This window comes from Lacerta agilis, chromosome 1 (assembly GCF_009819535.1).
Source record: "Lacerta agilis isolate rLacAgi1 chromosome 1, rLacAgi1.pri, whole genome shotgun sequence".
Lineage (NCBI taxonomy): Eukaryota > Metazoa > Chordata > Lepidosauria > Squamata > Lacertidae > Lacerta > Lacerta agilis.
In genome coordinates, this window is record NC_046312.1 from 41,499,323 (window position 1) to 41,510,494 (window position 11,172).

At 42.9% G+C, this 11,172-nt stretch overlaps 1 protein-coding gene across 2 annotated transcripts; it reads left to right on the plus strand.

Annotated features, from left to right (window-relative positions):
* Window positions 1–2,356: 2,356 nt before the first annotated feature.
* On the plus strand, window positions 2,357–8,739 carry LOC117060688 (carbohydrate sulfotransferase 8-like). Of its 2 annotated transcripts, XM_033173128.1 has the most exons (3): window positions 2,357–2,534; window positions 4,583–4,727; window positions 7,457–8,739. In XM_033173128.1, exons 2-3 carry the CDS (start codon window positions 4,628–4,630, stop codon window positions 8,260–8,262), a joined length of 906 nt encoding a protein of 301 aa, XP_033029019.1. In that variant the 5' UTR covers window positions 2,357–2,534; window positions 4,583–4,627; the 3' UTR covers window positions 8,263–8,739. The 2 variants fall into 2 exon arrangements, with proteins under 2 accessions (XP_033029019.1, XP_033029028.1); XM_033173137.1 differs by lacking the exon at window positions 2,357–2,534 and having other exon boundaries at window positions 4,501–4,727.
* Window positions 8,740–11,172: the final 2,433 nt, after the last annotated feature.

Below are 11,172 nucleotides of genomic sequence, written 5' to 3' on the forward strand. Positions count from 1 at the left end.
TTTCATCTAGCGAGGCATTCGTCTAGCGGGGCACCACTGTACATTAATCTCTGGGGCCCATCTTGAAACCTTTTATTGTATTGTGTTTTTTTACTGTAGCTAAGAATGGTTCCATTTTGAAATTTAGTAAAGAGACAGAGGGCACCCTTGTCTAGTGCCCCTTTATATTTCAGATTCTGATGATAAAGACCCATTGATTCTGAGATAAGGTGCTTGATAAATGCTGTTAATCCAAGTTTTGAACATTTTGTGTACATCACTGTTTGCAAAATGTGTCAGCATTGCCTCTTTGGTCAGTGCTTTTTTCTGGGGGGATGCAGGGGTACACATACCCCTAAACATTTTGTCAATCTAACGGGAGGAGAAACTAAAAAACAAAAAACAAAAACAGTTTCTTCTCTAGCACAGTGAATCGTCAGTTCCATTGCTACCCACGATGGCGGCCTCATTTCCTGTCACAGTGTTTCCTGAGTCTCAGACAGAAGCGAGCGTTTAATGTGTGAAGCAGTGTGGAATGTGGATGTGTGGTGATGAAATCTGATGAAAGTTTGGCCGCATTGAGGGACAGTATTTCAATATGAGTAATGCATGTTCTTTGTACCATTCTCCATTTATTATATTTATTTTCCCCAATTTGAACTATAAAATGGTGATCTTCTTGAGTCAAAAAGAGAGTACCCCTAAACATTTTTCTTTAAGAAAAAAAGCACTGCATAGGATCACCTTTCATCATTAAGATTTCCCCCTCCATTCAAGCTACTCAAACTAATGTTCCCATCTAGTCCCAAAAGAACAGTGAGATTGAGGCATGGGAAATTCGGGAAAGGTAAAGAGCATGCCAAAGGCGCAATCAGTTAGGGAGGACATTCTATGCTTCTGACTGAAGAACTTGGGCAGGAAATACTCAAAATAGCTGCTTTCACACCTCTCCATGCAGGACTAAGATCACACAATATCTGCAAGGTAGGTTCCATAGCTGGAAAGACTGACAGCCCAATATGGAAGCTTTGTGAGCAGCAGTGAAAATGTTTCAGAACCAAACTACATGAGAGACTTGTGGTTTCTATTGAGTGCAACTTTCTCTTTCCTAATTTGCAGTCTGTGGGGCCTGATCCAGATTTGGACCTTGGAATGGGCCTAGGATGACTTTAACCCTTACCTCCCATCCTGCAGTTCCTATGCAAGTTGGGGCAGGGGCGTGTTTGCAATTTGCATTGGGGCAGGGGGGGACCTCCCATCAACCCGAGATGATACTGATGATTAACTGCTGCTGATACTAAATTGTTCAGGGTTGTTAAAACAAACAAACAAACAAAAAAGACTGTGAAACTCTCCAAAAGGATCTCTCCAAGATGGGTGAATGGGTGGTAAAATGGCAAATGTTATTCAGTGTAAACAAATATAAAGAGATGCACATCAGGGCAAAAAAAAAAAATTATTTCACATATATGCTTGTGGGGTAACTGACCAGGAATGAGACCTTGGGGTCAAAGGCAGATTTAGGGCCGTGCAATCAGTTTCTGCTGCACTGGACTCTAAGCCAAGGGGGTTCTGCAGGGCGTTGCAACTATGATATAGTAAATTGAGTGGAACGGAAGGCAAGTGGCGGCGGCGGGGGGGGGGGCGGAATTGTCCTTGGACAGGGCTTTGCTCTCTATATTTTCTCCTCCTTGTCAGAGGGCACTGTTCGAGGGTGGCCCAGAGGGGCCTGAGCTGTGGATCTTCTGTGTTGGACCTCAGGTGTGTCATAAGTCCATGCCGCAGTGCTTCTCAGTACCTTTTTCTCCAATCACGATTACACTAACCAAACACTGACTATATTAATTCTTTGGGGCTATTGCATGCTGAGGGGTTTGTTTGCTCCTCCTAAGGTAGCCTGAATATTACCTTTGTGGCTGGGCAATGCAAGAATATATCGAATTACCCTTTACTGTGTGCTACTTCTTTCAGTCGCTTCTGTTGGCTTGGGATTTGGTTGCTGTTTTTGTTCGTAGCAAGAGATGCTGATATGCTGATGTTTTTTTGTTTTTTAAAAAAGACTTCCACACCTCAAGTTCCATCACTCCAGTGACACAGCTCTTGTGTAAATATGAACCTGTCAGAGGGTAGCACTGAAGCCCTACAAACTCGAGAATTCAGCAAGAGGTGGAGCTTCAGGTCTTTACACTGGGTGTGGGTATGAGAAAGTGAGACAGAAAAACATTGCATACAGTGCCGCATTTTCGAGTGGCCCTCCTTTTGTAGGAAGGAACATCTTGTGCAATATTAGTAGCAACTGGCCAAGAAGCACAGAACAGCAGCATGGAATAAGTTTATTTGCTCTGTGTTGTTCTGGAAGAGCCTGTGGCAACTTGTCCCCAAGTGAGCTGGAACTCTGTAGGAAAGCTCCTAGCTCAACTTAATCTGCTAGGATCCGAGTTTGTGAATGAAACAAAAGAAACCCTCTGAGACCTTGGTGCCTGTTTGACTGATGTTACAGAAAGCTGACTGGAGGATCTGATGAAAGGAAGGAGCTTGTTCTTTAACTGAGCAAGGTGAGTAGTGGTGGAGACAGAGCCAGAGACAGGCAGGGTCCTGGAACTGTCTTATGTGTTATATTCTGTATTCCAGGCAACCAAATTTTGCGCTTTTTATTTATATACACTTATTACAAACTCTTTTCTTGTTTGTTGCACATTAAAAACATTGCATCTAACATAATGTGGATATTGTAAGGAGGTATTACAGGATGGCAGCTGCAAAGTTACCTCTTTTTATAAAGAGTTGCTGGTCTGTTTCAATGCACAGGGTTAAGATGACTCACTGAATTAATGAAGATGCTTACTTGGTGCAAATTAGAAAGCATTTGAATATATTCTGCGTAGCCTACCCTTGGGAACAGCCCTCTAGAAGTGACACAGGGACAGTCAAGGAATAACAAAAGACAAGGACTCAGGTCAAAGTTTTGCTACCTGCGCTACCATAGCACTCCTATGTAATCACTGACAATGCAGGATTGGTGGTGCATACCTACTTCCAAGTAAACATGCATAGTATCAGGCGAGCGATTTTCCCCCTAAAATAATGTTTGGGGTACTCTCATTTTGACTCAAGAAATTCATCATTTTATAGTTCAAATCAGGAAAAATAAATACAGTAAATGGACAAAAGTACAAAGATTCACAAAACGTTTAGGGGTATCTGTACCCCTGCATACCCCCAGAAAAAAGCACTGAATCAGGCCATTAATGTTACAGCCCTGCTATGTCTCACTGCAAGTTCTTATATTAATTTGGGATTAATTAATTTCTGGCTGAGATAATGCTTATTTCAGCAATATCATTAACACAATCTCTTTTTTAAATATTATTTTATTAATTTTCCAAAACAACAAAAAATAAAAGCAACAATACGTATTCAAACATAGAAAAAAGTAGAGTTGACTTCCCCCTACTCCCTTCCCTGGTTCCATTTTTTATCAGTTTTACCTTTGCTCCGCTGCTGCCCCCCATAAAGTCTTCTCTTTAGTGCTAAATTGGAACAAATGACAATCCGTGGAAACCCATTTGCCATTTGTTCCAATTCAGCAGGTTTTCCCAGAGGAAAGCAGTGAGGCAAATGGAAGTGTGGATAAGCTCCTAGAGAAAACAAGTTTTCACCTAGTGGCAGAACCCTATCAACGCTGTGGTCATCCATGTCTCCTGGAGAAGGGAGCATTTATTCAAGGTCCCAAATGCATGAAGGGGGAAATAAGAATGAACAGATTGACCTCACCCCCTGTTGCCAGAGAGGAAAGTTCTATCACCATTTCATGTGCTTCCATGCGCTTTGGCTCCAAAAGATTGTGTTTTGCCTAGGAAGGTAAGACAACAGAGAAGCTTGGCTGCTCGGGGCAAATATAACTTGCAAAATTCTAACCAAAATTCTCTGTTGATATGGGCAAGGGAGTGGCCCTACAGGGTTGTCTTAATCTTGCTAGGGATCTCCTGTAAAGAAGTAAGCTGTAAACCAGTGTTTGTCAACATTGCGGTCCCAGATGTTGCACAACAACTCCCATCATTCCTTGCCAGGTCTGGCTGTGATAGTTCGAGTCGGCAGAGCTATCTGCCATGAACTCAGGTTCATGGGTTCGAGCCTCACGTTGAGCAAAAAAGATTCCTGAATTACAGGGAGTTGCACTAGATGATCCTTGGAGTCCCTTCCAACTGACTGATTCTATGGCTCGGTCATAAGGCAGCTTACCCAATGGTCAAGGATGATGGGAATTGTAGTCCAACAACATCTGAGGACCCAAAGTTGAAACAAACTCCTTAGCTTTATCCTCCACAGCCTAGACCCTCTAAAGCAGGCACCCCCAAACTCGGCCCTCCAGATGTTTTGGGACTACAATTCCCAAGCTAACAGGACCAGTGGTCAGGGATGATGGGAACTGTAGTCCCAAAACCTCTGGAGGGCCGAGTTTGGGGATGTCTGCTCTAAAGATACAGCAGTATCTCTTAGGGACAAACCTCAGTTAATGTAGGAAAATGCAAGTGTTTTATACCAGTTGCTAATTTCTTGGTTCAACGAACGGTAACAATGTTTGCTATTTATGTTTGCCTAGAGTTCATCATAAAGGCTACAGCCTTTGGCTTGTTGGGAAAACATTATGAAGAACCTGCTTGAAAAGTTGTTCATTCTCTTCCTCAGTAGTCTGCTTGGCACTTTTCTTCTTCAGACACTCCATAGTTGGCAGACAGAAATAAGAGGTAAGAGTGAGGATTGCCAGATATTTAAACAGCAGAATATTGGATGGTTATGCTTAGTTCTGTTGTACTGATTTTCTATTACAGTGGTACCCTGGGTTACGTACTTAATCCGTTCCGGGTTACAGTACGTAACCCGAAAAGGACGTAACCTGAGCAATTCGTTCTGCGCATGCGCCGACCAAAAAAACTGTAAAAAAACTCGGAAAAACCCGCGAAAAACACTCTGCGCATGCGCAAATCGTGCACGCGCCGGGTTGCGCTTCCGGGTTAGTGGAGTTCATAACCCGAAAAGTACACAACCCGAAGCGTACGTAACCCGAGGTACGACTGTACTTGGTTTAAATTTCCCTATAGAAAGGCAGGATAACAATGTTGAAAATGGATCAAAACTCTTAATAGTAAGTAAGTAAGTAAGTAAGTAAGTAAGTAAGTAAGTAAGTAAGTATTTTTTTTTATAAAGAATTTATTGGTTTTTCCATAACAAAAAACACTCCAACACCTTCACCAACATTAACCCCAACACTTACCCACCACTATGACTAAACAAATACAAACACACCAACGATTCTTCTTCTTGTTTAGAAGGGAAAAAAATTCCTTGGTCGAATCATCATTATTGACTTCCCCTGCTTCCTCTCCTTCGGCTCCTATTCCAAATTTTACTTTAATAACTTCATATCTCTGAAATTAAATTCATTTAAAAATTCAAAACTAAACATTCTTCTTAAAATCTTATTTTTTGGCTTACAATAATATTTCACTTCTTATCTTGGATAAAATCAAATTATATTATAACTTCATATAGCTAATAACAAAACTTCATATCTTAACATATTGTTCTTCATCTCTAAACATATTGTTAACATATCTTAACATATTATTCTTCATATCTTAACATATTATTCTTAAATCAAATCATATCTAATGTCTTCTTTCCCTTAAACTGCTGCTAATAAAAAAATCAAAATATCCCTTTTATAGTCCAAAAACTTATTAAAAAAAAAACAAAAACTTGACACACCAGCTTCAGGGTACCAATACAATTCATCCTATCCCACTTCTAACCATTTTCCCTTTCCATCTTACGTCGGAACCACTCCTCAAATTGTCCTCTTTTCTTGTGCATCCACAGATCCAGACACAGTTCACAACAATCCTTGCATAGAGCATCAGGGTACACAGTTCTTCACCTTCCGGCTTCTCCATTTCGACATTCCATTCTTCTTTTGTTTGTAGACTTAATAATTTTTTCGCCATCACTTCCGAGCTCTCACCCCAGAAGTTGGATATATATAACCTCCTCGTCCTGGGTCTGCCACCCTCGCAGGACTTTTCTTCTTCTTCTCGGAGATGCCAAGCCATTTTACTCTGTTCTTCCATAATCCCCTTCAGCTCTTTGCCAAGGTTCTCTTCCATTACGGCAATATTCTGAAAAGTCTCCTCTGTGGGCAATACCTTTTCTACCATATCCCGGTTCAACAACACCAGTCTCTGGTTAAGCAGTTCCAACCTCAAAAAAATAATCCTTTGTTCATCAGTCAGTCCAGAGTCCAAGACCAGCTCAAAAACGAAACCCAGCATGGCTGAAGTGGGCATAGGTGTCAAATTTCAATGTTTTTCTAACTTAGTGCCAGTACATTTCCACTCAATCTCAAACCTTCGCAGCCATTTTTCCTGGAGCCAGGGCGCAAGGGCTGTAATTTCAAAAAGAGATATTCTCCACCGTCTTACCCCCCAAAGGGAGATCTAAACAGTCTCACTTGTCAAAAATCAAAACATTGTAACCATCACTGTAACAGCAGTCTGTCAGAACAGTTATTTTCTTTACACCGAAGGGAAGGAAACAGGCTTCCTTTCCGTAATACCTCCCAGGTCGTTAAATGTCAAAAATAAGTCCAATCCAGTACTCACGACCACCGGGCTTCCTTTTTTTTAGCTTCTGCAGGGAGAACGATGTCGCTCACCGCGAGCGGCGGCCGCCGCTTCGCCGTCCCGGTTGGGGCATTTCCCCTATAGCCCGGCTCCGTAGTCCCTTCACCCCCACTCCCCCTTTACAGGGGGAACGGGGGAAGGGTTCGGAGCCATAATGGGCCCGCCGGGGAGCCCGAGGCGCGGGACGCTCTTCCCGCGCCTCACCGGAGCCCCACTTTGCGGTAGCGGGGCTCCAACCCCCGGGACGGCCTGGGTTGCCTCGCTGCCGAGGCAACCCACGACCGCCCGCGATGGCGTCGCCGCCGGAAGTGCCGTAAGTAAGTAAATTTTTATTTATACCCCACCCTCCCTGGCCAAGACCGGGCTCAGGGCGGCTAACATCGCATATCAAATACATTAAAACACAATCAAACAACTGATTAAAATACAGCTTAAAAATTAGAATCAGGATAAAATTTAATGACTACCTACGAATTACAACCATAGGGGTTGGGAACCTCAAGTATTCATCAGGGCCAGCTACCCATGTTGGTCCCACATGAGCCGATAAAAGGGCCACAGAGGTAACTTACAGGGTCCCATAGAGGGGGGCTCAAACTGGGCCCGGACCGAAGGCCAGGCGGAACAGCTCCATCTTGAAGGCCCTGCGGAAGGATGTCAAGTCCTGCAGGGCCCTGATCTCCTGCGACAGAGCATTCCACCAGGCTGGGGCCAAAGCCAAAAAGGCCAGTTTAACCTCCTTGAGGCCCTCCTTGAGTTACTGATTTTCACTCCCTGGTCACATTTCCCTTCTGTAGATCCTGAAAAAGATTGGCTGAGAAGGCATCGAGATCGCAAAGCCTCTTTGGACTCCATCTGCCTGAAACATACTTTCTCAAAAGGAAAACCAAACCCTCAAGTTGCAAAGCAGATCTTTGTGGACGAGAGTCACAACTTCATCTACTGTGAAGTGCCAAAGGTAGGCTGTTCCAACTGGAAAAAAATTATTCTCCTCCTCACACTCAACCTGAGCAGGGATGCCTTAGAAGTAGATCATGATGGAGTCCACACAACACATCTCTTAAGGAGGTTAAGTTCTTACCCTTCTGATCAGCAAGTGAAACTTCTGAACAGCAGCATTAAAGTGATGTTCACCAGGCATCCTCTAGAGAGATTGGTTTCCGCTTACAGAGACAAGCTCTTGCACTTCGAGCCTCATTACGTCTCTGTGGCAAAAAAGATCAAGGCCTTGTTCAGGGGAAACCCAAATTCCACCGAGCAAGTGACTTTCCAGGAATTTGTAAACTTTGTTTTGACGCAGGCCCCCCAAGATTTGGACATACACTGGAAGCCAATGTTTATGCTCTGTGATCCCTGCAACATTCACTATGACATTTTGGGGAAGTACGAGACACTGGGAGAAGACGCTGACCATGTCCTCAGGACAATTGGAGCACCAGACGATCTCCAGTATCCAGATTTTAAGAAGTACGGGACAGAGAAGCGGACCAACAACAATATCACTCTGAACTACTTCAGCAAACTGAGTAAGGACCAAATGCAGAAGCTCAAGGACCTTTACTCAATTGATTTCTCTTCGTTTAATTATTCTTTTCATTTTTAAAACAAAACTTTGCTGTAAGATCCAATCACCAGTTCCCTTCTCTGGGTTCTCTGGTCTCGTGTCTGCTAGAGAACAGGAAGTCCCTGTGGTGGCACCCTGTCTCTGGAAAATCCCTCTTTAGGGAGGTTGATCTGGCATTTTCATTGTTATAACATACATGCTGAATTAGGAGCCTTCTGAATCAGACCACTGGTGCATCTAGCTCAGCAATGCTGACACCAACTAGCAGTTGTTCTCCAGTGCTTTAGGGCACTACCAGATAACCTGTTTCTTGAGCATTCATCCTGATTGATTTGCAGGGCACTTAGATAACACTGGCTATTTGATGAGTGTTCATTCTGATTTGTTCATGGGGATGTTAGATGATGTTGCATCAAAGCAGGTGTCACCCCACAATGCATTTCCAGTGCATTTTCCTGGCACTTCCTTTATTGCAAAAAATCCAGCCTTTGGGGGAAACAGGTTTGTTACACAATACATCCCAAAATCGAAAATTCTTTCTAGTAGCACCTTAGAGACCAACTGAGTTTGTTCCTGGTATGAGCTTTCGTGTGCATGCACACTTCTTCAGATAGACTGAAACAGAAGTCACCAGATCCTTAAATATAGTGGGGGAGTGGGGAGGGGTATTACTCAGAATACATCCCAATCGACTATAATCTCACAATCTGAATTTGCCAGTGTGTGACTGAACCCCATGCAAAAAATGTGACAGTCTGGAAGTGCCCTGAAGACAGGAGTCTTTCCTAGCAATCCCTAGAGATACCTGAGTTTGAACCTGGGACCTTCTGAATGCAAAGCAGGTACTTTATCAGTGAGCTACAGCCCTACTCCAGAGTCTATTAGATTGGTTCGCAGATGACAGGAAATGAGCACATTTAAAGTGCATTCCCCCCTCAAAGAATTCTGGGCACTGTAGTTTGTTAAGTGTTGCTGGGAATTTGGACTCTATGAGTGGAAACTACAGTGCCCAGAATTCTTTGAGGGAGAGAACGTGCTTTGAATATGCTTTAAAAGTGCGTACACAGCCCAGAAAAGCATTTATAAATGGTGATGAGTAGAGGCCAATCCAAGGTCTATTTAATAACATTATTTCCTCATTCATCATCTATAATGTGAAAACCACATTCTGAACACACCATGTTTGTTCCACCAACTTTTTATGGTTATGTCAGATTTAAAATTGATGTGGATTTGGCAGAAAATATCTATAGGTATGTAGGAATATACGAGTACACACACACACACGAGAGAGAGAGAGAGAGAGAGAGAGAGAGAGAGAGAGAGTCTCTAAACTTATAGAATGACAAGTTTCCCTTTGGAATGTTTAATAGACAATTGACTGAAGAAAACACAGGGTGACTGCTATGATCATACATTTTAGAATAAACCAATGTCCAGCAATAGGAAACAAAGAAACTTGCCACTAATATTTGGAACTAGGAACAGAATTGCCTGATCCTCTCAGATATCAGGAAAACTAGCAATATGACCCATAGCTAGAGATCTATGACATTTGGGGCTTCAGTATGCTGTGTATTTATTGTACGTCAGGCAACAGCACAGAACCCCATATTTCATTGCTTGATACTGCTCTTTCATTTAAAGTTTTTCTAAATGTCAACAGCACCACCCGATGGTGGCTTTGATTCTTGTAGGATTAACTTTAAATGTGAGTGATCTGTCCCATTCCATTTCTGCAAGATTCCCTTTCTCAAGGTAAGGTCCTCTGTACATTGTATCCCATCTCCACCTACTATCTGATCACGTTTATAAAGTTATCAACAAGTGGAATGGACAAGTTTGTGACCTGTTTTTCATGTAGTATAGCTAGCCGCTGTATAATCTGAATTCATGGTGGATGCTCACCCCAGTTATTCTTACAGTGGCATATTTCATTTCTGTGCTAGATAAATCCATGCTGTTTGAAAAAGAAATCCTACCTGCCATAGGCCTTCCAATTCCAGATGCTATCTGGAATACCGTAAGTGGAGTTCGCTTGAGGGAGATAATTTAAGACTGGGGTGGAAGCAGAGCATCTTTACACCTATTTTTATCATCCATTCTTTTCATCAGCACTTGACTCTCCTATGCAGATTAAGTGATTGAAATATACTAGCAAATATGAGCTGAGTGTCTCTCTGATGTTTCGTGTTGCCAAGCAACACTTTATCTAGTATGATGTGCTCAAGGAAATAACCGTCCTCAAACTGGAAGGGGAAGCATTTCCTTTCAGCCAGGTCCTCCTGGTGTCTCCACAGCTTTCCCCCCCTCGACCTGCCACATGAATCTGGATCTCTGCTTGCTTATATGCCTGGCCAAGGGGTAAAGGTGTTGTACAAATAAGCCAAGAAACAATGACAACCACAATTGTCCACCACCGAACGATGAATATCCCAAAATAAATAAAATAAGAATCACGACCTAAGGAAACTCTGAGCAATAAAATGCAATAAAATCACACGCTTCTGTTTGTCTGTAAATAACTATCACGGGGAGGGCACAAATGAAAGGGAGAGGTGATTTTCACATGTTTCCCTTTCTCATGGCAGCCACCTAAAAATCTGCTCAGCAGGGCTAGGGGAGTTGGAACAGAGGATATAATGGGAATGAGGGAATTGGCTAAAACAGTCTTCTTCCTACAAATCCGGTTGCCAAAATCTCCAGCAGACTGAATCCCCTTCTGTTTTGTGGTGAGTAGAAGCTGGTTCCAAGCCCAGGTAGTACACACAGAGAGACTTTTGAACTTAATTGTTTGAGGAGCGCGGCCTGAAAGGAGATTTCAGCTGGGCCAGTGAACCCTTCCTTCCATCTTCATTTTCTGTCCTCAGTATCAGCCGCTAGAGGTCAGTCTCCCCTTGAAACAGAGAAATTTGCCTTAGAAGGTAAGCACCCCAGGTGAGACCAAAG